This window comes from Osmerus mordax, chromosome 7 (genome assembly GCF_038355195.1).
Source record: "Osmerus mordax isolate fOsmMor3 chromosome 7, fOsmMor3.pri, whole genome shotgun sequence".
Taxonomy (NCBI): domain Eukaryota; kingdom Metazoa; phylum Chordata; class Actinopteri; order Osmeriformes; family Osmeridae; genus Osmerus; species Osmerus mordax.
In genome coordinates, this window is record NC_090056.1 from 19,594,986 (window position 1) to 19,621,830 (window position 26,845).

General features: G+C 50.1%; 1 protein-coding gene across 6 annotated transcripts in view; it reads right to left on the reverse strand.

The window, feature by feature from the left end:
- The window catches only part of casz1 (castor zinc finger 1), a 70,299-nt gene that overhangs the window by 23,326 nt on the left and 20,128 nt on the right, over nt 1-26,845 (reverse strand). For 4 of the 6 annotated variants that reach the window (XM_067239436.1, XM_067239434.1, XM_067239433.1 and 1 more), the window contains exons 2-7: nt 17,895-18,461; nt 10,439-11,354; nt 8,717-8,782; nt 6,737-6,826; nt 5,389-5,479; nt 2,368-2,532 (exon numbers count right to left, since the gene is read on the reverse strand). In XM_067239436.1, coding sequence (XP_067095537.1) covers nt 2,368-2,532; nt 5,389-5,479; nt 6,737-6,826; nt 8,717-8,782; nt 10,439-11,354; nt 17,895-18,461 — 1,895 coding nt within the window. The remainder of the gene's footprint in view (nt 1-2,367; nt 2,533-5,388; nt 5,480-6,736; nt 6,827-8,716; nt 8,783-10,438; nt 11,355-17,894; nt 18,462-26,845) is intronic. The other 2 variants (XM_067239438.1, XM_067239437.1) reach the window with 1 other exon arrangement.

Sequence of the window (26,845 nt, forward strand, 5' to 3'; positions counted from 1 at the left end):
GGGACCAGGCCTGACTGTGTGAAGGGACCAGGCCTGACTGTGTGAAGGGACCAGGCCTGACTGTGTGAAGGGACCAGGCCTGACTGTGTGAAGGGACCAGGCCTGACTGTGTGAAGGGACCAGGCCTGACTGTGTGAAGGGACCAGGCCTGACTGTGTGAAGGGACCAGGCCTGACTGTGTGAAGGGACCAGGCCTGACTGTGTGAAGGGACCAGGCCTGACTGTGTGAAGGGACCAGGCCTGACTGTGTGAAGGGACCAGGCCTGACTGTGTGAAGGGACCAGGCCTGACTGTGTGAAGGGACCAGGCCTGACTGTGTGAAGGGACCAGGCCTGACTGTGTGAAGGGACCAGGCCTGACTGTGTGAAGGGACCAGGCCTGACTGTGTGAAGGGACCAGGCCTGACTGTGTGAAGGGACCAGGCCTTCCACACCAGGCGGTAAACACTGTGTGAAGGGACCAGGCCTTCCACACCAGGCGGTAAACACTGTGTGAAGGGACCAGGCCTTCCACACCAGGCGCTAAACACTGTGTGAAGGGACCAGGCCTTCCACACCAGGCGGTAAACACTGTGTGAAGGGACCAGGCCTTCCACACCAGGCGGTAAACACTGTGTGAAGGGACCAGGCCTTCCACACCAGGCGGTAAACACTGTGTGAAGGGACCAGGCCTGACTGTGTGAAGGGACCAGGCCTTCCACACCAGGCGGTAAACACTGTGTGAAGGGACCAGGCCTGACTGTGTGAAGGGACCAGGCCTTCCACACCAGGCGGTAAACACTGTGTGAAGGGACCAGGCCTTCCACACCAGGCGGTAAACACTGTGTGAAGGGACCAGGCCTGACTGTGTGAAGGGACCAGGCCTTCCACACCAGGCGGTAAACACTGTGTGAAGGGACCAGGCCTTCCACACCAGGCGGTAAACACTGTGTGAAGGGACCAGGCCTGACTGTGTGAAGGGACCAGGCCTGACTGTGTGAAGGGACCAGGCCTTCCACACCAGGCGGTAAACACTGTGTGAAGGGACCAGGCCTTCCACACCAGGCGGTAAACACTGTGTGAAGGGACCAGGCCTTCCACACCAGGCGCTAAACACTGTGTGAAGGGACCAGGCCTTCCACACCAGGCGGTAAACACTGTGTGAAGGGACCAGGCCTTCCACACCAGGCGGTAAACACTGTGTGAAGGGACCAGGCCTTCCACACCAGGCGGTAAACACTGTGTGAAGGGACCAGGCCTTCCACACCAGGCGGTAAACACCAGGGAGTACGGAGAGGGTTTATACTGCCACATGACTGGACACCCCCCTGCCCTGCTGTGGACCGGGAATGCCCATGAATTAATTATGCATGGCTCTGCAAAATCCTATTTGGCAGGAAGCTTTACGTAGATCTGCCACGGTGCCAACAGGTCCTGGGTGTGTGATGTGTGCGGCTGAGGGCGTGTGTGAGTTAGGGGGTTAGGTTTGAGACTGGGAGTGAGTGTGTGTGTGTGTGTATGTGTTTACCTGCACGCAGTGGTAGATTGTGTGTGTCTGTGTGTGAGTGTGTGTGTGTCTGTGTGTGAGTGTGTGTGTGTCTGTGTGTGAGTGTGTGTGTGTCTGTGTGTGAGTATGTGTGAGGGTGTGTGGGTGAGTGCGCGTGTGTGTGCATGTGTGTTTACCTGCATGCAGTGGTAGTGTGTGTGTGAGTGTGTGTGAGTGTGTGTTTACCTGCATGCAGTGGTAGTGTGTGTGTGTGTGTGTGTCTGGAGTCAGATGGCTGTGCGGTGAGGGAGTCGGGCTAGTAATCTGAAGGTTGCCAGTTCGATTCCCAGCCGTGCCAAATGACATTGTGTCCTTGGGCAAGGCACTTCACCCTACTTGCCTCGGGGGGAATGTCCCTGTACTTACTGTAAGTCGCTCTGGATAAGAGCGTCTGCTAAATGACTAAATGTAATGTAATGTGTGTGTGTGTGTTTACCTGCATGCAGTGGTAGTGTGTGTGTGTGTGTGTGTTTACCTGCATGCAGTGGTAGTGTGTGTGTGTGTGTGTGCGTGTTTACCTGCATGCAGTGGTAGTGTGTGTGTGTGTGCGTGTTTAACTGCATGCAGTGATAGTGCGTGTGTGTGTGTGTGTGTGTGTGTGTTTACCTGCATGCAGTGGTAGTGTGTGTGTGTGTGTGCGCGCGTGTTTACCTGCATGCAGTGGTAGTGTGTGTGTGTGTTTACCTGCATGCAGTGGTAGTGTGTGTGTGTGTGTGTGTGTGTGTGTGTGCGTGTTTACCTGCATGCAGTGATAGTGCGTGTGTGAGTATGCGTGAGTGTGTGTGTGAGTGTGTTTACCTGCATGCAGTGGTAGTGTGTGTGTGTGTGCTTGTGTGTGTTTACCTGCATGCAGTGGTAGTGTGTGCTCTTCCCGTTCAGGTGGCAGCCGTGGTAGTACACACTGCAGTCGTCCAGAGGGCTGAAGCGCATGAAGCCGTGCTGAAGAGAGTTGTCCCGCTTCTTGTGCATGTTATAGTGCCTGATCACGTCCTGCTTGCTGGTGAACCTCTGTCAGGGAAGCAGGAGCACAGAAACCTCTCAGTGTTTGTTTAAACGCTCACAAAAGCAGCGACAAGTCACTTTATCGCCGTGGAAACAGCTGCGGAGCGAGGGAGACAACTGGCAGTTGGGGGTGTCCGTGGAATGGAGAGAGAAGGCCACCTATTTAATGACCGCATATACTTTACATTCCTCAAATAAGCTGTGACCTATCCAAATGTGTCATCATAGACCCTGGAGGAAGGTGGGGGCAGGGGTGGGTCAGACATACGTTCTAGAAACTTGGTTTCTTTTTCAGTTTTCTTTTTTCACTCTCTTTATTATGATCACTTGACATGCCAGATCACAGTTCCGATGTTCCTGGCTCTAGTGAAATGTTGTTCCGTGCAGATGGTTTTTCAGATGGGGGGAGAAGGAGGGGGTGGTGGGGAAGAGAGAGAGAGAGAGAGAGAGAGAGCAAGAGAGAGAGAGAGCAAGAGAGAGAGAGAGAGAGAGAGCGAGAGAGGAAAAACAACAAAACAAACAAACAAGCCAACCAAAAAACGGTTTCCTTTTCAATTCCCTCGCCGAGATATGATTCCATTTTTAATTAAAGCATTAACGCTCGCTTTTGGTACCGGCTTCTCTGGTAATAATGAGGGAATATGCTAAGATACTCTCCTCAAAATTACAATCCTCCTACACTGACAAGCTTGGGAAGGAAAACAAGAAAAGTCACTCCACAGAGACGGAGAGCAACCAAATCTGCTGTAATTGGGTTTAAGCTGAAGTTACAGGAACTGCAACTTGATAGGTCTGAATCAATGAGACCGTCGCTACTTCAATCCATTTCTACATACAGTGGGAGATGAAGATCTGAGGAACGCCATGCTTAAAACTCATCTAATTGCCGTACGTAAGCAGGGTCACGTGTGCCAGGCGTGTGTGCCGGGCGTGGGTTCTGAAACAGGACGGACGTGATCGTGGCCACGGATCACCAGGAGTGGTGTGCCTTCAGTTCTTGGTCCCTCTCCCAGAACACGTCATGTTTTTCACTTCTTGGGGCCCTTTAAAAAATGTTTCACTTCTTTTATTTGCTCCAGTCCCACCGGGGCTGCTGTGATTGTGTGGCAGGGCTGATGGTAACCGGTAGATAAGTTGAACTGCGGTCACGCTACATTTGATCCATCATGGGTGTAGAAATAGGCCCTGGAAGAGGCTGACTGGGTTAAAGAGCTTGTTTTCAGTTGACTGGTGATGAGGCTGGGAGACACTTGCTACATTTATTTTAGGATTCCCACAAGTGTGGTGAGATGCACACGCACACACGCTACACACACACACACACACACGCTACACCCACACACACACACACGCCCATAAAAGGAGCATGTCCGGACACAGCCAATCATCCAGAGGCTGGCAGGAGGATAATATTCCAGGACTGTGTGTCATGTGACCTCTGGAGAGACGGCTCGTCTTCGGCTGGGCTGTTTTGCGGGATATTGACGTGGAAAAGCGTGCAGGCCTGCACATCAGAACAACACGCACCACGACGCCTGTGAGGGACGGGAGCTTGGGCGTGTCAAATGCACTGATAACCAGAACTAACAGTCTAAATGATGACTTGGATTCATTTCAAAGCTTTTTTTTTTTCTTCACCACATTCTTCCAAGAGTTGGTTTTGTCAAGCGGTAAAGTGTGAACCGGGTGCGTAAATAATATAAAAACAAACAAAAAAAAAATCTTTCCACAGCAACCGGCTCTATTAATCAAGACGTAATCTCTTGATCGGAAGCAGATGAGAAAGATTAGGAGTGGGGACGTCTTCATTCACAAAACAGGAGGGAAAGGAAGGAGAACATGGCTTGAAAGGGACGAGGATGGTCTTCTTCTTCTCCACAGATCAGCTTGTGTTTGCCCGCCTCCAGCACACACATAACCCACATCAAGAGCAGCTTCAGGTTTGTCTACGTGAGCCCTACGTGTCAGCTCGTAGGATCACAACCAGATTAATCACGTGAAAGGGGATTAAAAACAGGCCTCTAGCTATGGCAGATGTCGCTAGCAGGAAAACACACACACAGAAAAAGGAAGCATATTTAAAATGAACCCTTGATAAAAGGCCAATTGTCAAAGACCAACTGTTCTTGGAATCAGCTTATTGAGGGAGAGAGGCAGGGAGTGTGTGTGTGTGGGGGGGGAGAGTGTGTGTGTGTGGGGGAGTGTCTTGGTCCGTATTGTCTGACGGTCCACAGTCATAACCTGTTCCGTGAACCTACATCCATAAAGTTCCCTCTCCACAAGCTTGGTTTGGGTGTCGGCCGATATGAAGATTTATGATCTGCACGTACCAGGAAGACTGTGTTTAAAACTCCGTTTTCACCACTGCGTGATCATAAACGAGAGTATGAGCGAGATGTGAAACGACGTTGGCGTCGCCCGAGTGCTCGGCCCTTCAGGAGCCGTTATGGTTGAGCCTCGGCAGTGAAGGACAGGTGTTTCAAAGCGCCGAACCGCAGCCAGCGATTGGTGGACAGGGTAGAGGAAGAGTCCGTGATCGGATGACAGGGTAGAAGAAGAGTCCGTGATTGGTGGACAGGGTAGAGGCAGAGTCCGTGATTGGTGGACAGGGTAGAGGAAGAGTCCGTGATCGGATGACAGGGTAGAGGAAGAGTCCGTGATTGGTGGACAGAGTAGAGGAAGAGTCCGTGATTGGTGGACAGGGTAGAGACAGAGTCCGTGATTGGTGGACAGAGTAGAGGAAGAGTCCGTGATTGGTGGACAGGGTAGAGGAAGAGTCCGTGATTGGTGGAGCGCGGCAGAAACGAGGGACACTGACGCGTGATTGGCTAGATAACGAGGCGATGTTGTGCACAGACGTACCTGGTAGTTGCATTCAGGGTCCATGCAGTGGTAATGCTCTCTGTACTGGTAGGCACAATGCACATGTCCACAATGCTGGCTACCGGAAAACCTGGAGACAGGAAACAGGAAACGCTCAGTTAAAGGACAGGAAGTGTGGCGTGAACACAGAGCGCCGGATCAGGAGGGCGGAGGAGGGTCGGGCCAGGGCTGGGACTGACCCCGTGCATCTCACACTGGCTCACAGAGATGGCATGGCTTAGTGGTTAGAGCGTTTAACTGATCATGAGGTCACAGGTTCAAATCCCCCTGTACAGTTCATTTAATACATGCATGTATCACGTTATAAAAACACGTTTGGGCCTATTGAAGGCAGGCGGAGAGGAGGAACGCTGTGCGATGAGACCATGGCTGAAGTTACCCTGGTGAGATCACCGTCTTCCTTCTCTCACAGAATACCCTTCACCAAGACGTTCGAAAAGCCTCTTCAGACTGCCATGCCAGGGCTCTAGTGCAGCATGTCACTCACAGTTCAAGGTGCCTTTCACAACCAAACCAGACTGAACACACAGAGGAATAAGAAGGCTTAATGAGAGAGCAGGGAGGGCCCGGCTCTCTCGTAGCAGACACACGCTTCTCCTTCACCACACCGCACGCAATTTACCAGTCTGTCACACCAATTTCTACCAAATTAGCTCCATTTATTTCCAAAGCAGACGGCAAAGACACTTATTAAACTGTAGCCTCCCTAGCCCCAAACACACACGCCTGTTTTGCCCACACCTCACACAAAAAACACCCTGCCGAATCAATGTAGAGTTTTCCCAGGTTCAACGCACCGCTTTAATCAGAGAAAAAGGTTAGGTCTGCCGAGAGAGGTTGGAGAGGGAACTCTCTCCCTCCCTCCCTCTCCTCCCCCTCCCTCTCCTCCCCCTCCTCTGGCTGTGAGGTTTCCAGATTGGAGGCAGGGCCTTCCTACAGGTACAGAGGCAGTTAAAGGGCCCTCTCTCTCTCTCTCCCCTACGACTCCCCGCGTGCTTGAGTGTTTGCGGTCGTGATTATGAGCCTGCCAATGATGACTGTTAAAAAGCTCCAATTACCACTCAAAACACACAAATAAACATTTACGCTGCCACTGCCAAAAGCTCCATCTGTTCCGAGCGCAGAGGAGAAAAAGGGGCTAAGTAATAGATTTTTTTTTTCCTTCCTTCCCTCTCTCCCTCATTTTTTCCTCCATCTCTGCCTCCCTCCCTCCCTCCCTCCCTCCCTCCGAGTGTGTGTTTAGTGCCTGGATGGTAATCCCAGAGCAGTGTTTCAGGATGACTGTGCTGAGGTGATAAGCTCCAGTAAGGGAAGGGAGGTCCACTACCTTTTAAAAGTTGGTGGTGTGTTGGGGGGCTCAGGGTATGGAGGTGGAGGTGGAGGTGGAGGTGGGGGCTTCGGGAAGGTTTGACGGCTTCTTTAGAGAAAAGACAAAAACGGAGCTAGCATTACACACACACAAGCACGCCAAACACACACATACACACACAGATACACACACACACACACACACACACACAAGCATGCACACACGCACACACAGATACACACACAAGCATGCACAAACACAAGCACGCACACAGATACACACACGCACGCGCACACATACACACACAGATACACACACGCACGCGCACACATAAACACACAGATACATACACACACTGATACACACACAGATACATACACACACTGATACACACACAGATACATACACACACTGATACACACAGACTGACAGACTTCAAGCCGCTGCTGAGCCACTCTCTACTTTAGTATGTGTACACACACACACAGACAGGTACACACACACACACACGCACTAACACACAGCCCCCTGGGACATTGGCCCACCCCTCTCCGCTTGCTCATTGACCAGCTGTATCACTTTGCCTCTGGACAATCTTCCCACTCGCGGTGTCCAGGGCCTAATGGCCCACCGCTATTCAGCTGCAGATTAAATATTAATATCGCCACGATACAGAGATTGCAACGCATCTCCTGTTACAATAGAGACATGCAGATCAAAGTGCACAGGCAGTGTTGGGTGCATGAAAGAATTTAAAGAGGGAAAACTGCTTCTAAACACTACCAGGGAAGCTCCTTAACACATCAAACCGCCGCTCTGCGAGGAGAGAGAGAAGTTTTCCCTCCATTTTAGCTGGGGTGGGTGGGGGGTGGGCGGGGGGGGGGGGGACTGGAGTCAAAACGTTTACAAAGTTGTTGTTTTTTTTTTTAGCATAAGTGTGCGCTCATTAGCCGTAGCTTCGGAGATGAACCTCCCCCCTTCTCCTTCACCCCCCAGGACCCTAAACATGTACCAGCCTCCATTTTGCCCCTTTAGTGAGCCTTTCTTTTCTCTCATCCCCCTGTTCCCGCCTCCTCTACCCTTCCCTCTCTCTCTTTTTTTTCCTCCCCAACACGGAAATTGAAACAGTATCTAGGCTTATCTGCTGCCTCCCTGTGCATCAACTGCCGAGATGTTTAGACAAATTTTATGCATTATGCAGCGCAAATATCAAAACAGTTCTTGGCAGTGCCAGCAGAAGCCTCATTAAAAATTCCTTAATTAAATCTTCTTGCAAAATGTAATCAGTCCAAGGAAGGGGTTTTGTGTGTGTGTTTCAGTGCACAGGAAGATGCTTGTGTGTGTGTGTGTGTGTGTGTGTGAGTGTCAGTCAGTGCCAGGTCTTTGATTTGTGTCCTTCATGTTACTGCTTGGAGAAGTGATCATTAATGCCAAAGCCACTTTGGCTTTTCAAATGCTGTTTTTCTTTCTTTTCAAACCGAATAAACAAACAAGAGATAATCACCTTTCTAGTGGCGCTTCAAAATGAATCCAGAATGGGGATATTGTTTTGCGTGTCTATTGAAATGTGAGACGGACTGATGTTTTGTCTGGTTGAGCGAGAGGCCGGTTTAAACATCCTTGCGGCTAGCTTTGCTTTAAACCAAGACAAGGGGAATTCAAGGCCTTAGCTGAAAGCCTCTGTCCTTGCTGGGAACTCTTTGATCCAGCATGCTGACGCCACTGACACCGACTGTCCTCTAAAACAGATTAGGAGCAAAGCTCACACCTCCCCAACTAACGGCAGGCCTACACATCACAGCTCATCTCCACCTGGCCTGCTCTCCGCTCATGAACCTCCTCCTCCACTCCACCAAGCCTCCACAGGCCAGTGCACCATCCCCATTCATCACCGGGCAAGAGACACTCCAACAATTAATAAAACAGGTTTGTGTGTGCATGTCGGGGACATAGTGTGTGGATCTCAGCTTGGTGGCTGTGAGGAGGACGTGTGCATACCTGGCTATATATTTCTGGTAGAGGTTGACGTCTTCAGTGACAGGTTTCTCCGCTGGAACTCCGTTCCTAAGGCGGCAGGAACAACAAAGGTAGGATTAATGGAGGAGCGGGCGCCGGCTGTTAATAAAAACAAACTGACACAATATTTACTTACGCGCTGTTTTCAAAAAACTTTGGGCTATCAATATACATTTTCTGGTGGCGTAACTGTGTTTTTGTCTAGGGGAATGAATCAGGAAATGGATGGGGGGTGGAGGGGGTCACACTTTCATACTTTGATGCATGGTTTGCCAGCAATGAAAGGCAAAAGGCAGGGTAGGTGCATTCATCTTTCATGAGGGGGGGGGGGGGGGGGAAGGAGGAGGAGGAGGGAGGGGGGGGGTTAGAGTGCTAATATGCAAAACGGGATCATAGAGATGCTCTGAAAAAGACTTTTTATGAGGATCCCAGAGGACCTGGCATCTAACGCCTGTTGTCAGTTTATCTTCAATCAGCAATATGGATTGAGTTCAAACAAAAGGCCCGCATCACATTTGTAGCTCCGGTACAGGGTGAGCCTCCCAGCTCCAGGAGGGGCGGGTTGGGCTGGAGCTAGCCCGGCGAGGCGGTATGGAGGGTGTCCATCACCCTGCCCTCCGCGCTGCTGGGATCAGAGTGCCATACAGTCCAGCCCCCCCCCCCCTCCCCTCAGCGCTGGCATGTAGCCCCACGTGAGCGGCTCTGTGCAGGGGGCTGCCCCGGGGTTAATCTCCCCCAGAGGGGGAGCTGCACTGGCAGGCACCTCTCACAGCCTGCACCGCCCTCCCCTCTCACTGGGCTGGGCTACCTGCCCTAGCATGCGGCTACGCTACAGCCAGGCCTGGTGCTGGCAAACCAGACCGAACCCCAGGGAAGAGGAACCCTCCGCTTGAGGACACCTAGACCTGGACTTTGATAGGTCTTGCCGAACTACACGGACGAGGTCTGAAAGGAGCAAACTGCCTTAGGGGAGGCTGTTTCCCGAAGCTAACAGGTTAAGCTAGCCAAGCTCCCTGAAAGACCCCCCGTTGTCCTTTTCAAAGCACGGTCGTCAGGCGGCGTTAAGCCAGTCCCGGTGACGCAACGGGAGGTTAGTCACGGCTCCAGAGTAATTAAAGGGAGAGTTGTTACACCCCAGCCGAACGCAGGAAGTCAGTCACTTTGCGATGACTGTGCTAAATCAGTCTCGGCGGAGAGTTCCGGAGAGTAAACACTTCTCTGGCTTTCGCAACTCATCATGTAGCTGGATCTATTGGGCGCTACGCGCTATTTCACACTACATTCGCGTCGCCTGTTGTTGAGGTACCAATTACCTTTGCGTTAGGCTAACTGACTCTCACTGGCAGTTAAGTGTATGTGAGACGCACATTAGGCTCCAAGGTGTCCCGCTGAGAGAGTGTGGAGGAGAATTAGAAGACAGTTGAGCCTGGAATCTTTTCAAAAACAACAGCTAAAATGGAGACTGGGGGGGTGAGTTAGATTAATGGTTTACTCCATTTAATAATTCAGTAATGGTAGTTATGAATCGCTTCAAGGAACATTTGGTACGCTGCCTAAATTTGTTCCACGACGATCTTGAGGTCCCCAGTAGCAGTTTTCACAGTTTGCCCACAGGAAAATGTGTCACAAACATGATTAAACATTTCTCTGTACCAACTACCAGTTTTAAACAGCCTAGGTGATGTTGGACTGATGAACCCTTACTTGACAGAGGACACTGTTCCCGTGGTGATGGAGTCTGTCTTGGAGAAGCTGGACTTCATGTAGTCTGAGGTGTTGAAGCCCATGTGACCCGCCTGGTCCATGCCCAGTCCTGGGGGGGCCGAGGCCCCGATGGAGGCAGAGGTGGGGGGCCCCTGGGGGCCCAGGTTCCCCGCCGGGGCAGAATGAGCCCCGGGCATCAGAGAGGGCTCTGGGTTCCCCGGCATCAGCTTCTGGATGTTTCTGACGTCATACTTGGACGGTCTGCCCACCTTGCCTGTCTTGAAGGCGATGGCGCCCCCCATGTCGGGCTTGCCCTCACCGGGCTTGAACAGGTGCAGGAACTTGACGTTCTCCAGGTCGTACTTGGAGGGCCGCTTGTAGGTGTTGCCGTTCTGCTGCAGCAGGCTTTCGCCTAGCTTCAGCTTCTGGATGAAGAAGTCGTACTTGGAGGCCCTGGAGGCCAGGTTCTGGATGTGAGAGGGGCTGGGCGAGGGGGCCGGGCCAAGGGGCGGAGGCCCCTGCTGCTGCTTGTGCTCCAGGGAGGAGGGGTACGCCTGGGGCTCGGCTCCGGGGAGGCAGCCTGAGGCCTGGAGCAGGGCGGCGGTGGCCGCGGAGCTCTTCTCCTGAGCCAGCTTGGAGCTCATCTCCTCGGGCTTCTGCCCGTGCATGGGCCAGGGGAGGGTCTCTCCGGCCTTCAGCTTGCGGATGTACTCCTCGTACTTGGAAAAGCGGGCACGTCGCGTGGCCTCCTCGCTGCTCAGGGACGAGGCGTCCGAGGCGGCGGCAGCTTTCATCTTCTCGAAGCTGATCTTCTTGGCCAGTTCGTCCCGGACCTGCTGGTCGTCGTAGCCGAACATGCCCAGGAACTCGTTCATGGTGTTGGCTGCGTAGTCCCGCAGAGCCGAAGCTTCTCCTGCTGAGAGAAGGGGGAACAGGAAGGTCTTACGTGAGACGACACGATCGATAAATGTTTTTTTTCTTTTTTCGCCGTTGAGACTGACATTTGTTTTTTGGGGAAAAAAAAACTAAACTGTCATAAAAAGATAGAAAAAGGAAGCTTGAAGTTCTTCAATCTAACAATCGTAAAAGTTGAAAAGAAGAAGCAAATGTACTGTATCTACGGTGAAACAGTTTGGCCTTTTGTCAACTGCTTTGTGCAGTTTTAAGCTGGTGGAAAATTTAGCAAAAACCCACCGGATTACATTTCCCTGTTAGTCAAATGAAAGGACTGATGGTAAATGGTTATGAGAGTGAGAATCAAAACTAAAGACTTTCTCTCAAACCAAAAGATGCACACTGTACGTAGATACTACCTACAATATCTCAACCTATGACATTCCTTGAATGCTTCTGTGCTGTTGGAAGTCACCAAGATAGGTTCCTTCAAACACAAAACAACTGTCACTTCCTTTTAGAGACCAGATATGTGCTTCTACATATTTGTGAAGTGAAACGTTGCTTTTTTTATTTTAAGAGTCCATTAAATTGGACAACCTCCCCAAGGACACAGGGAAATGTAGTAAATGTATAGTTTAATTGCATTATGTGGAGATTCATTCTGGCCCATTAACTTTCATCCAGGTTAGCGCAAAGGGTCAAAGAGAGAGTAGAAAGGGGGAAATGATTTTGCCTGAAAGTAGAGGGTAAGACAGAGGTGTGCATTAACTAGCCATCATTAAGAGAGAGAGAGAGGAAGAGAGAGATGGAAAGAGAGAGAGATGAAGCGGAAGATAGAGATGGACAGAGAAAGGAAGATAGAGAGAGATGGTAAGAGAGAGATGGAGAGGAAGATAGAGATGGAGAGAGAAAGGAAGATAGAGAGAGATGGTAAGAGAGCGAGAGAGAGGGGGGCAGAGGTACTTAGGAAACAAATCCTGAGGCAGCCAGCTCTGTCCCTGAACGGTAGTGTTTACTGATCCAGATCTACTGCAAAAATCTTGAGATGTCAGAGGAGATATTTGAACATGGTCGCTACACCCTAGATGACAACTTCACTTGGGTGTCATGTAGAACTTTTGGCCTCCTAGCCTCTCTCCCTGGCCCTGGTCCAGGATCATGCTCCTGCCTGTTTCTTCATTTATTTGATTGCTTATTTCATCTCTAACGCATATGAACACTCGATCTGGCCAGAGGTAATACCAGCTGCCGTCTTGGTAATTAATACGAAAATATTTCAGCTCTTGTCTCGGATTTCTGTGTTATTGCTAAATCGGTCACTCGGTTCCACCCCCCCTTGCATGCATTTCACATCTCCTACGTGCGGGCGTGTAAAATAATCCCTAAATTTCCATCGCTGTGTCGGAGTTACTCCCCTCTCAGTATGAAAGTGGATCCGGCGGATCGAAAGGGCATGAAAAATGTAAGAGAAATGGATCAGGTATTTGAGAGGAAATACCTGTCTGTTTGCTAGATATCATCAAACCAAACGTGTTTTTACATTCCTTTTCAGACCACCGAGTGGGATGGAATTCACACGGACACAGGAAGAAGTTGATTATATCTTAGTTTATTGGGCCAATCGTTCAAAATACCTGCCACCTGTTCTGTTTACCCTCAACGGAACACGATACAGTACAATGCCTCTGGATTAGCGTAGCCCTAGCTTTCCCATATGATAACGCATTGCTCTAAACGTGGTGAAACAGTTTGAAAAGTGTCAGTTGACAAGCCTGGCTTGTTATCGTTCTGACCGGACCACTGATTTAGAAGTGGGTTTAAAAACCCACCCACAAGCTTACTGGTAACAGGTGCATCAGAGGAATGCCAAGTCAGTTAGTAACGTCTAAAATCGGTGACGGATCATGTAGCCCAGTATATAGACCACCACATCTTCCCAACAGAAAAATAAATAAAATAAAATATTTTACACAAATAATTGTCATATGATTAAATTGAAGATAAGCTAAATAATGGTAGTAGACTATATTGTGGTGTTAGTAGCTTTAGCAAGCAGCTGATAATAGGAATATCATCTTACTTTTACGTTAAATCGTTAAAACCTGCTTTAATACTTTCTTTTTTTTACTGTATCATTCGTATTCTGGAAGAATCAGCTAGGTCACATTCGTAATCCCCTCCAACCATGTGACATGCTATCAATGGCAGGCAAATGATTGGACTTGAACTGAAAGGATTAGACCAGCAGCAGACAGAAGATAACCTTTCTAAAACACCATGTAAATGAGTTTTCTCCTCCAGTGTTATCGGGACGCCTCTTAATGATGTCATGTGGACACTGTGTGGGAGACAGACTGCTGGGTTAAGGTGAGATTGGCCCTTTTGCTACTGTGCTCTCTCTATCTCCCTCCCTCTCTCTCTCTCTCTCTCTCTATCTCCCTCCCTCCCTCTCTCTCTCTCTCTCTCTCTCTCTCTCTCTCTCTCTCTCTCTCTCTCTCTCTCTCTCTCTCTCTCTCTCTCTCTCTCTCTCTCTCCCTCTCTCTCTCTCTCTCTCTCTCTCTCTCTCTCTCTCTCTCTCTCTCTCTCTCTCTCTCTCTCTCTCTCTATCTCCCTCCCTCTCTCTTTCCCTCCCTCCCTCCCTCCCTCCCTCCCTCCCTCCCTCCCTCCCTCCCTCCCTCCCTCCCTCCCTCCCTCTCTCTTTCCCTCCCTCCCTCCCTCCCTCCCTCCCTCCCTCCCTCCCTCCCTCCCTCCCTCCCTCCCTCCCTCCCTCCCTCCCTCCCTCCCTCCCTCCCTCCCTCCCTCCCTCTCTCCCTCTCTCCCTCTCTCTCTCTCTCTCTCTCTCTCTCTCCCTCCCTTACTCTCTCCCTGTCACTCGAGAATATACAAAGAAGTGGGCCCTAATCTTGCCACTTCATGCTGGCAAATTCCAACTGGCGACCGAGGCCTGAGCCTTGTTCCTGTTTGAGGTAATTAGGCCACATTTCCCCCCCAGATACGATAACAAATGGACATTATATCTCCTTTAGGCTGACCAAACATGGACATTGTGGTGGTGCTCTCAGATGCTGGGCTCCCTGGCAGGGAGGCGGAGGTGTGAGGAGTGATAAGAGAGGGAGGTTGGACTCTATACGTCCTAATCAGGAGTTTAAATACACTTTGGTTTTAGAGCAGACATGTCCAAACGCTAATCGTTTGGTCAAACATTGTCTTTTGAAAGAAAGAAAAAACCTGGGGCTGAATAATGTGTACTCAGGCTGATGTCGTTAGTCGTAAAATTGGAAGCAGGAAGATGAGAGGGCTCACGGACGCTGGCTCTCTGGAATGAGCTCCATCAAACCCTTACTGGGGTGAAAATTAATGAGACTTTACATGTCGGGGTGGGGGTGGTGGGGCGGGGCCATATCTACCAATACATCACTCTCAAATCGATAACCTTGCATGCTTTCCCTCAGCTGGATTGTACTGTCACCATGTCCTACAGGGCGTGTTCGCTTGCTGTGTTCACTGGGAAGTGATGACTAAGACACAGGCCAGCACCGGCCCACAAACTTCCTCGCCCCTTTTGTAAGTGGATACAATATCTCAACCTATGACATTCCCTCTGAAAAGGGTTCAAATGATCCTGGAATAACCTTAAAGTGAACAGGCCAGACGTGTTTGATCCCTGAGAGCGTCTCTGGCGAGACTTTCATAGCTGTGCTTCTGCCGTTTCCACTGCGTGGATTAAAAGGGGCCCTGGTAGTACCACATCTAAATGATCTAGGAGAAGAATTCTGGGTTTTTCCACTGATAGGGAATCCGCACGGTGCCTCAATATGAGGAGTTAAATGTTTTGAAGGTCGCAGTTTCTCTCATTGATCTTGCAATGTTTGTTAATTACATTGTCACTGATGTTGTGAGAGATAATTAAGCCACTATGTTTGTATGCATAATTATGTGCGCTCAGCATCAGCCTTTGAAAGACAGCGGTGGGGGAGAAGGAGGGGGAAAAATGTTTTAATTGTGAGCCTCGCAGAAACATGGCAATATAGATGCCCTAGTTACAATCAACAAAGAGCAACTCGGAAAAAAAAAAAGAACTAAAGAGAAACTAATCCAAAGACAAGAGTTGCTCCTAACAGTGTGCTCTCTCTCTCTGCAGTCTACAAACACTCAGCCTTTGTTATGAGATGTAAAGTAGCCAGGCAGCCAGTGAAGAGAAAGGTGTAAGGCTGTTTGACAACACTAACACATATTTACAGACAAGGGTTTTTTACCCTGTGATGAAATAAACACAAAATGACTAATTAAAACCACAAAGCACCTGTTTGCGTTTGCCGGAAAAAACGAAATGTCTGGTTTTCTGAGAAGCCCTTGGCCCTGTGTATGTCAGGGCCTGGCCTGTGCTGCTCTGCCGTGGAAAAAAAGGGACCAAATAAACACAAACCTTGTGCAGACTAAATAACTGTACATAACTCTGAGGTACATACCCCACATCAAATGACAGGCCACACGAGCATGTGCAAAAGCTGGGAGAGCAAGCAGAAAACTGACTGAAAACAAAACCAGCTTTTGTACCACAACAACCAAACTCTGGGGGGGTGATAGAAGCTTTATCTCATTCTGTTATCAGATTGACAGTTCTTTTCTCTCTCTCTCTCTCTCTCTCTCTCTCTCTCTCTCTCTCTCTCTCTCTCTCTCTCTCCCTTCCCCCCTCTCTCTCTCTTTCTCCCTCCCCCCTTTTATTTTTTTACTGCTCTGTGTTTTGAATTCTACTGTATATAGCCTAGTTTCTCAGATAACGCAGGACTACTCCTGGTTTCCTGGTTCAACAAGTGCAAGCCTGTAAATAGCTCATTTTCCACATATTGCTTGTGCAGTTAGCTCTGGTTGCTGCTACCTCGCGAGCCATGCCGTTTAAAGCCTGCTGCACCCTTATCTGTTTGCTAGTCCCCCAGTGATACCAAAGGAACACCATGTAAAGAGGAGAGGATAATTAAACAGCGCGTTGCTGCTAGCCATTTACAACGTAGCATATCGATGAATACATGAATCTAAATGTGCTTACATCAAGTTTACAGTACCACTAATCGTAGCTCGTATGTATACTAATTGTCCTCAAGGTATGATTCTGTGGTGTGTAGGTCTGTCAGCTATTGTTTAACAAATGGGCTTTTAGTCTATTCCGGGTTTTATTTGACTGTGAGCTAATCTCCTCCAGAGACGAAGGCATGACCTGGTCTCCTCCTGGCCTGCAGCGTGGTGGACTGCAGCGTGGTGGACTGCAGAGTGTTGGACTGCAGCGTGGTGGCCTGCAGCGTGGTGGCCTCAGAGAGGGTGGCCTCAGAGAGGGTGGCCTCAGAGAGGGTGGCCTCACAGAGGGTGGCCTCAGAGAGGGTGGCCTCAGAGAGGGTGGCCTCAGAGAGGGTGGCCTCACAGAGGGTGGCCTCAGAGAGGGTGGCCTCAGAGAGGGTGGCCTCAGAGAGGGTGGACTCAGAGAGGGTGGCCTCAGAGAGGGTGGCCTCAGAGAGGGTGGACTCAGAGAGGGTGGCCTCAGAGAGGGTGGCCTCAGAGAGGGTGGACTCAGAGAGGGTGGCCTCAGAGAGGGTGGCCTCAGAGAGGGTGGCCTCAGAGAGGGTGAACCCAGAGAGGGTGGCCTCAGAGAGGGTGGCCTCAGAGAGGGTGGCCTCAGAGAGGGTGGACCCAGAGAGGGTGGCCTCAGAGAGGGTGGCCTCACAGAGGGTGGCCTCAGAGAGGGTGGACCCAGAGAGGGTGGACTCAGAGAGGGTGGACCCAGAGAGGGTGGCCTCAGAGAGGGTGGACTCAGAGAGGGTGAACCCAGAGAGGGTGGCCTCACAGAGGGTGGCCTCAGAGAGGGTGGCCTCAGTTTAGTGAGCTTAGAGGAGACTCAGTGTGTGTAATCCTGGGTGTAATATGAAGCTTAGTCAGGCCCTGCCTAACACTCTGGGCCTCACGCCGCGGCCCTCACACATGCCTGTGTTGTGGAAGCCTGCTCCAAATAGGAAATTCATCATGATGCAGTTAACCACACAGACACACACACACACACACACAACTTCAAAATCTCCTTCTCTGTCAGCTGTATCAGTTCTACTGTAAAGCCGACACTGTTTAATCCTACAGCAACACTCCAGTTCTGCTTCTCCTAAGCCTCTTTGGAGGTGACTATCTCACCAGCTGTCTTTCGCCCATAATCTGTGGAAATCTGGATTTTGAGAGGGGTAAACTTAAAAGAGGGTAAACTTGAACTTTAAAGAGTGTAAATGAGAAGAAGGAGATCGAGAAGAGGAAGGAGGGAGGGAGAGGGGTGAGGGCAGGAGGGAGAGGGGAGTACCTAGGCAGGAGGGAGAGGGGTGAGGGTAGGAGGGGTGAGGGCAGGAGGGGTGAGGGCAGGAGGGGTGAGGGCAGGAGGGAGAGGGGAGTACCTGGGGAGGAGGGAGAGGGGTGAGGGTAGGAGGGGTGAGGGCAGGAGGGTGAGGGCAGCAGGGGTGAGGGCAGGAGGGTGAGGGCAGGAGGGGTGAGGGCAGGAGGGGTGAGGGCAGGAGGGTGAGGGGAGTACCTGGGGAGGAGAAGGGCGCTGGCCGACCCTGGGGCTCAATCTGAGGCACGAACACGTCCTCCTTGTGCCGGCCGTCTTCCGAGTCCTTGTCGTCGTGGTAACTGCCGTCCTGGGACCCCAGCATGGCTTCGGAGCCGTCGCCGTTGTCCTCTTCGTCGCTGCAGCCTTTGGGCTGTACCATGTACACCCCCTCGGGGGGGGCGTCCTCGTCATGGTGGGGTCTGAGTCCCCGCTCCGTCTGGGCCCCGCAGGCCAGGGCGGGGGGCTCGTCCCCGTACTCCCCGTTGACCCACTTCTCGATGGCCTCCCTCCTCCTCTGGTCCTCCTCCAGGCTCTGGTCCAGGCTCAGCCTCTCCGGGAAGCCGGCCTCGCCGTCGTCGCAGTGGGAGCTGCCCTGCTCGCTGTTCTCCGCCACGCTCAGGTCTCCCTCGGCATTCTGGGAGCTGCCGTCGAACACCACCTGACGGCTCAGCTTGGCACAGATAGCGTTGAGTTTTAGGCCACCTTTTCTTTTGGCGGCCATCTTGGGTTTTCCTGAGGTCGTTTCAGTGCATAAACTCCTTTCAGCTGCAGGAGAGACGGGGGAGGAGAAGGAGGAGATGTTAAACATGGTAAAAGAACAACCAGTTTGAGTCGGTATGAAGGAACAGGTTTTTTCCCCCTCTTCTTCTGCCTTATCAGCTATCTGAATGACACTGAGCCAAATCCAGCCCTATCCTTCAGCGGACACTGTGCTCTGGTGTCATGCCCAGGGTTTGATTTTAGCTTTCCCGATGGAAAAAAAGAACCTGTATTTTAGTCGCATTGACAGCTGCTATAAATACAACATGAACGCTGGCACTTGACAATAACAGCCATCACAGGAGCGGAGGGAAAAGAGGAGAAGGGGGTTCAGATCTAGTTCCACCTTAACCTAGATGGGTTTTTTATACCCTCGGTGGCAGAGAGAGAGAGAGAGTGAGAGAGAGTGATAGAGAGAGTGAAAGAGTGTGTGAGAGAGATAGAGAGAGAGTGATAGAGAGTGAGAGAGAGAGTGAGAGAGAGAGAGAGTGTGAGAGAGAGAGTGTGAGAGAGAGAGAGAGAGAGAGAGAGAGAGAGAGAGAGAGAGAGAGAGACAGAGAAAAGAGTTAAAGAGAGAAGGGAGACCATAAGTAGATCAGTATCAGCACCTCCTCTCTCTCTGGTACAACAGGCAGCAAGTACACGGCTACATAATCCTTCACATGACAGCAGGACGGAGACACCACTGAAATGTTATCTCCTCCCTCACCTAGCGGGGCTGTGGGCTTTGCCACGGGGAGAGCTGCTTAGCTTTAACCCTGACAGGCTGGAGGACAGGAGAGGCCCGTCCGTGTGCTCTGTGCTGCCGTCAGCGGCAAACGGTGTGCGTTTCCATTCAGCCTGATGGCGTGGCGAGCTAGGAGACGACTCCTGAGACATGCCGCTCAAAAGCCTGACAACCGTCACTCATTTGAAGTCGATAATTCAATCAACATGGAACCAGGATGAGTCAAATAATGAATAGTTGACACATGCATGGAGGGGGGGGTGGGAGATGTGTTTTGTGTGTTTGACTCGACTGACGTTACACAGGCCCTTGACCTTTTTCTTTTTTTCTCTTTTTTCTATTCTTGAGGCTTCACTGAACAATGGCCGTGACAGAGTGTGCGGCAGGAATGGGTGGCATGATGTCACCCAGGCGGACTATCTTTAAAACATGCCCTGTGATGAGACGGGGCCAGCTGACAGCAGCATTCCACATCCCAGAACTGCCTTTTTAGGGCAGAAACTCTCTGCTCTGCTACCTTTCGCCCGCCTGCCACGGTCACCGACGGCAACCTCGGACAGCGGCTTTTCCAGACTCAAAATCGAGGCCAGATCTTAATCTCGTTCTAACTAACGTGCACAAAGGCCAGAGCTTTGTTGTCTGTGAATAATATGCTGTTTACTTTCTACTTTCCTTAAGTAATTGTTAGCGATACAAAAGGGACACTAAGGGTAGATTGGTTCTGGACCTGGTTGTGGGTTCATACGCAGATTGGATTTTCTTTTCAGGCTTCTCAATGAAATGATGTGCAGACAGCAAAGACAGGAACTCAATACAAATGTAACATTTAGCAAGAGGATTTACTCGAGGTACTGTAATACTGTACCACAAGAGTGAGATGAACCTACTGCTAGGTGTTCAGGTGGGTGTTCAGGTGGTAGGGAGTCAGGTGGCTGAGCGGTGAGGGAATCGGGCTAGTAATCCGAAGGTTGCCAGTTCGATTCCCGGTCATGCCAACTGATGTTGTGTCCTTGGGCAAGACACTTCACCCTACTTGCCTCGGGGGAATGTCCCTGTACTTACTGTAAGTCGCTCTGGATAAGAGCGTCTGCTAAATGACTAAATGTAAATGTTCACTCCTAGGAGTCTCTTCTGAGACAAAGTCTGACAACGTCATCATGCTTTGTGCTTCGACAAATCCCCTATTCCTGTGGAGGGGACAGTAAGACGTGTTAACGCCTGGTTTCCCAGCGTGTGACACACGGTGTAGGCTCCTTCACGTTCTCAGTCCCAGACTAGCAGTGGGAGACGCAGGGCAGGTCACCGTGGAGCACCACTAAGCCTTGTTTTCATTTTCCTCCTCAAAGCTGTGGAATCACCTGCGGATGTGGAGTCTGAGTGAGTGTACAGACGGTCACCCGCCAGACAATGAGCCGGGCTCTCCACACATGCTTTCTCAGTTACTGTATTTACATCACAGACTTCCTCTTCGAAACAATGACTACAGGGATAATGCGCAGGTTTGAGGGGCCGTAGATTTACAGCGTATTACTGTACAATTTGGTGTAAGACAATTGCTGCTCAGGGTTAAAGGGTCACCGTTTAGAGGACGGCAATTTTGAAAGGAAAAACAAATCAGCTGGAAAAACTATTAGGATGTGGAAGACATAAATTCAAAGTTTTTTTTCTTTTTCCTTTTTTTAAAACACCCTTCGAAGGAAGATTGAGGTCATCTGAGTGTTGTAGTGGAGGTCATTTTTCTGTTTACTGTGCTCGGTATTTCAAGCTTTAACTACCTATTTCCTTTGCATTGCAATCTCAAGCTCCTTGTAGGATATGGCCCCGCTCTGCAGCCTCTCTCCATCTGGGACTATTTATGGACTTTTTCTTGTTAACAATAAGCAACGTTCCACCCAGCACCAGCTGTAACAGACCCTGCATCCTGACCGACCTATCGGCCTATGACATGAACCAACCCATCCAAAAAAGGTGATTTTCAATTGTACGTTTTAGCATTCTGGGGGGAAAACACAAAACTTAGTGCCGGTTTGTGAAACAGAGTCTGTTGTCTAGGAGACGTGTGGAAGCGGTCTGGATGGTGGTTTTATCCGTATGAAGAATTGTTGCTCACAGCCAGTTTTTCCCCCTCTTCTCCTAACAATAGAGATTGTTATGGAAACGCTGGTGTGTTTACCTGAAGTCGTTGGTGTGCATGATGGCATACAGTTAGATCAGATCTGCAGGGACATACATGAAAGAACAGCTATCCCCTGGAGGAGAGACTCCCGTGTCTCCAGGAGAGTCCACTAAGCAATCCCTCTTATTAATGAAGAGAGAGAAAAACAAGTCAGTCTCAGCCAGGGTGATCTCTCCTCCGTGTTCACCGACGCCTGCTGTCAGAGCAGAGCGTTTGGAGAGGACCATCCAGGCTGGGAGTGCGAGTGTCAGTGCGAGTGTGAGTGCTACCGTTTACAGATGTTTTAGAAAACACACTTTTTTTTCTGGTCTTTCTGTTTATGAAAACGGTGACAACATTTTCAGTGGAAACAGTGCAGGGCTTAAACACCGGCCTCAGACGGACTGTATAAGGCCAAACCCCCAAGAAAAAGTTGAGAAACTATTTTGAATGCATCCCGTTCTTTATGCTGGGCCAGTGTTCTTCTTCATGGACGTGCTTGAAGATGCGCATCAAAGCGCTTTCTGTCTCTGCTTCTTCTCAGCGTCGGGGAGCTGTTTGCAAGGTGGCTGTTCAGATCCATCCTTCAATGCTGCACACACACACACACACACACACTCCAGAAAACCCCACGAGACTTGTTTTGTTTGATGCAGTCTCTGTCTGTGTGCCAGAAAGATATCAAACTCAATCATGTGGTCTTTCAAACCCTAACAGTGCGGTCGGAGGTGAGATGTTTGAGGGAACACACGCTGGGGTTGTGATCACAACTGCCCCTGGATAGACATGAGAGGGGGGCATTAACAAGAGCCTTGATTGACACAACTGCCCCTGGATAGACATGAGAGGGGGGCGTTAACAAGAGCCTTGATTGACAGGGGTCAAGTTCCCGCCCCCCTTTCCTGTCAAACAGAGCACAACAGACTTCAAAAGCGAGCTGACTAACGCGCTTGTTTGTCTGTGGAGGTACTCCAATAAAAAGGAAAACTTGTCAAGCAATCATGTAGCATGCGATACGTACCCTATGGGGACAGCAAGAATTCTAGGCAAGTATAGTCTAAACCCTTTCTACTGCAAGGAATGTGGGGTTTTCAACCAGGGTTCTCATGGCTGAATGGTGAATCCACAGGGGAAGCTGAACATGAGTTGTAGATAATACTACCAGTTCACCTCCAGCTTATGTCTTTACCTAATCAAACATTGATATAGTAGTTTCTTAGCTTCCTACTGAGTTTCTACATCGTGACTGACACCGGGACAAAACCTGGGTAATATCTGAACTTAATTAATTCCAAACAGGCCTGGGAATCGTCTGAGCGGGTCCGGATTAGTTTTCAATATACAACCTGGACTTTTCGGGCTCTTTAAAAAGCTCCGTTATAACTTTATAAACCTGCAGCAGATTCATCGACGAGGCTAGGGATCTCCCGTAGTGTGGCAGAGAGAACCTTTAGTATGTTTCTTTCTCCAGGGTGGTGTGTGTGTGTACTCAAGGAGTCCTGTGCCAGACATACACAGGCACACACACGTACAACATCCCCACTCCCTAAAAACATCTCGTTTTTATTTTTTTTGATAATTTACAGCCAGCAGGAAGAGAGAGTTTCCCTGGTCTCTGCGACGGAGGTCCGAGTGAGAGACACGTTCAGACGTGAGGAAGCGGAGCGGAAAGCCACTGACGGACGGCCCCGCCCCCCCCGCCCCGGACCCCGCATCTGGCCCCTCTCTCCTTTTTATTACACAAGAATAACAATAAGCAGGTCGTTGACCCCGCAGTGAGATTTTGCCTCAGTTTTCCAACAGTCTGCGGCGTCGATGCTAGAAAATTTCCATTTTTCCGCATGCATATTTAATTGAGTTTTATCCCAGTGGTGCGGAAATGATTTGTTTTTTGCTCTCTGTTCACTTGACTCCTCTTCGGAGTCGCTAACCCTGATTAAGACGTTGCCGTTAATTTCCCAGCGCACACCTTTTTTTTGTGCATTAATGGTTCCGATCGTCTAATTAAAACTTCTCAGCTCGGCTCCTGATCAGCGCTCGTTGTGCCTCTGACCTGAAGTTTTAATTGCCGCATCAGAAGTGATAATAATAATTTCGGGGTTCTGATGATTAAAAACAATGCCATTGCCAACTAGTAGAGAGAAGGGGGAGAAGGGGAGGGGGGTATGTAGGGGTGGGTGGGTGTATGGGGGATGAAGGGGGGATGTACAGTACTTGGGGAGAGGCGGGGGAGGATCACTGGGTGATTACTCTGTGGCAGGGGGTGGGGTGGAGAGGGGAGAGAGGAGGAGATGAGGGAGAGCATAGGGAAGGAGAGAGGAGAGAGAGTAGGGTGGAGGAGAGATGAGGGAGGAAGGAGAGGGGAGGAGAGATGAGGGAGGAAGAAGAGGGGAGGAGAGATGAGGGAGGAAGGAGAGGGGAGGAGAGATGAGGGAGGAAGGAGAGGGGAGGAGAGATGAGGGAGGAAGGAGAGGGGAGGAGAGATGAGGGAGGAAGGAGAGGGGAGGAGAGACAATGGGACTGGCATATGGAATATTCCCACCCTCCCGCTCGCCTGTCCTCCTCTGGGGTGCCGAACTGTACTGGAGAGGGGGAGGAGGAGGTAGAGGAGGGGGGGGGTGTAGAAACCTTCATCGATGGAGGCACTGCCACGTCCAGAGGAAGCTTCCTGCCCTGGCATCTCTGCCAGCGTGTACAGAAGCCCGTCTGAGGCAGGCGGAGAGATTAGCAGCCAGTCAGGCGTTACAAAAGACTTCTGTAAAAACACCAGTGACCTTAGTACTTTCCCTATTTTCATAATTCGATAAGATAGTTGGTCCTATAACAAAAGACACTGTGTGAAAATATGGAAAATAGAGATACCGGTTGGCATTTACCATAAAGCTGCAGAAAAGGATGGCTCTTTAAAAAAATTATGCAAAACACGACAATGACCTAAAACAAGGAAATGATTAGAGCATGCGCAGAGGTCATGGACCAGGACAAGTGCCACAAGCACCGTTCAGTCACATTCTGGTCTTTTTTTAACAACTGGATTCAAATGGATTTTTTAGATTCCGCTGCAGGATCGATGCTTTACTGTGGGGATGCAGAACACACCAGGTCAATACAGTCACAGCCAACTGTTTACAAAATGTTCTTTTACAGAAAAAGCGCACGCACACACACGTCATTATCACACGTGTACACAAACACACACATGCGTGCAAGCATGCCAACAGCACAGATCCCCCCCCCCATTCCCCCTGCCTGTCCCTCTCTCTCACAAATCTATTTTATTATTAATCAGTTGGTTGCACATCTGCCTGCTTGCTGTAGGTTTTTTTCTATCAATAAAGCACTTATTGCTTTTAGTCTCCAGCATGACCTTGTGTGTGTGCCGTGTTTCTGAGGGCGACCTTGAGGGATGTGAGGACGTCTACAGACGCTGGTCTGAGGAACTCACAGAGGAGGCTGTTACCAGACACACCCTCCTCCCAGCCACACCCTGCTGACACACACACACAGGCGTACACACACAGGTGTGCATGCACACACAAGCATACATACACACACACACACATTGGACTGGACAATGACTGCAGAAAACAATGTATATTCTAAGTTTCTCTCCGGATGGGGAAAGAGGTTGAAGTTGGAACTAATCAGAGAGGAAAGATTCTGAGGACGAACACGCCCTGAAGACACAAACGTGCTCGTTACGGCTTTACAGAAACAGGAGGGAAACATGGAGTCAAACTCAAATTTGTTTGAGGAGAAAAAAAACTGCCAAAAGCATGTGACGAGAGCACTTCTGACAGACGAGATCAAAAACAGCCAAGTTTGATGCTGTTAGCGCAGTGGGTGATGAAGCTCCCAGATAACGCTTCAAAACTTGATAATAACAACACAAATGAACTGGATGTCCAATAAGATGGTGAAGCCTACACAGGACAGGTGACTTTCCATCGCCCCCCTCCCCCCTGCCTCCTCCCCTCTCTGCCAGGGTGCAGCAAGGCACTGGGTGATACTCTGCAGAGAGGGGAATCAAGAGAGGGTATTCAGTGTTCCATGAGCTCATTTCTGGACAGATTAACTACTGCATGGTGTTTTGATCAAAGGGATCTTTTATGATCAGTTTCGGCCTAGAGTGTGTGTGTGTGTGATTGTGTGTGAGATTGTGTGTTATACAAATACCACACACACACACACCCCAGCCACACACACATATCCCCCAGCCATTCACACACACTCACACACTCACACACACACACACACACCCCTGCTACACATACACACACACCCCACTCACACAGTCACTAACCGCCCCCCCCTGCTACACACACCCCAGTACTGCCATCAGGCCCCTCTCTTGGGGCAACCCAGCACACTCTGCTCCATTAGTTATCAATTAAGACTCCGGAAATCTCCACCTGGTACACACACACACTCATATTAGGCCTGGCCAACCTAGCTAGTACCAGTTTCTACAAGCAAGTGGAGGGGAGCTTCTGTTCTGAGTGTGTGTGTGTGTGTGTGTGTGTCCGTCCAGCAGTCCGTGTTGGTGGCACTTTCGTCCATGAGGTTAACCTTGATATGAGGCCCTGTCAGGCCTGATAATGTCAATCAATGACAAGCCCTCCCAGACAAGCCCTAATGTGAAACCTAAAAAGCAAGGCTGTTTAGATGTTTGGACATGCCCTCTTTCAACAGCATATGAATTGTATTACACGGAAATGAGTTGTGGCATTTCTTTAACAAGACTCCTAAGACGTTTTGACAACCTATAAGGCACTTTGCAGCATAAAAACCCCATGGAGCCTCTCTGTGCGGCGGGCGATGTTTCTGCCACGGGGTCAGGCTCACTCTGCAGTGAAAGGGGGATGGAAGGAGAAGGGAAAGAGGTGGCCTTCTCCGTTAGGAGGTTTCCAGCTCCCAGGGACTCCTTAATTGATTTCCAAGGTTACTTTTCAAATTTGTTTTTCAGATCTGGGGGCCTTCCGAGTGTGTGTGTGTGTGTGTGTGTAAGACCAGTCAATGTTTTTCAAGCAATTTCCTCAAATCCATCCTACTTCAGATAGTCCACATCAGGTGTCCTCCTTCTCCTTGAGATGAGGAGGTGGCATTAACCCCGAAAAGCACCCATTCCCAGACAGGATGCCTGCGCTGACAGCATCGATCCTTGGACACCATTAAAACATTTGCTCTGCTTGACAGATTTTTCCTCTTTTGGACTTTATGTGCAGCAGAATGAATCACAGGTGTCCCCTAAAATGTCATTCTGCAAAGGTACTTCCCCTCCTCCCATCGCAGACCTTAAAAAGTGGAGTCAGGTGGCTGAGCGGTTAGGGAATCGGGCTAATAATCTGAAGGTTGCCAGTTTGATTCCCGGCCGTGCCAAATGACGTTGTGTCCTTGGGCAAGGCACTTCACCCTACTTGCTTCGGGGGAATGTCCCTGTATTTACTGTAAGTCGCTCTGGATAAGAGTGTCTGCTAAATGACTAAATGTAAAAAGACTTCTTCTGGC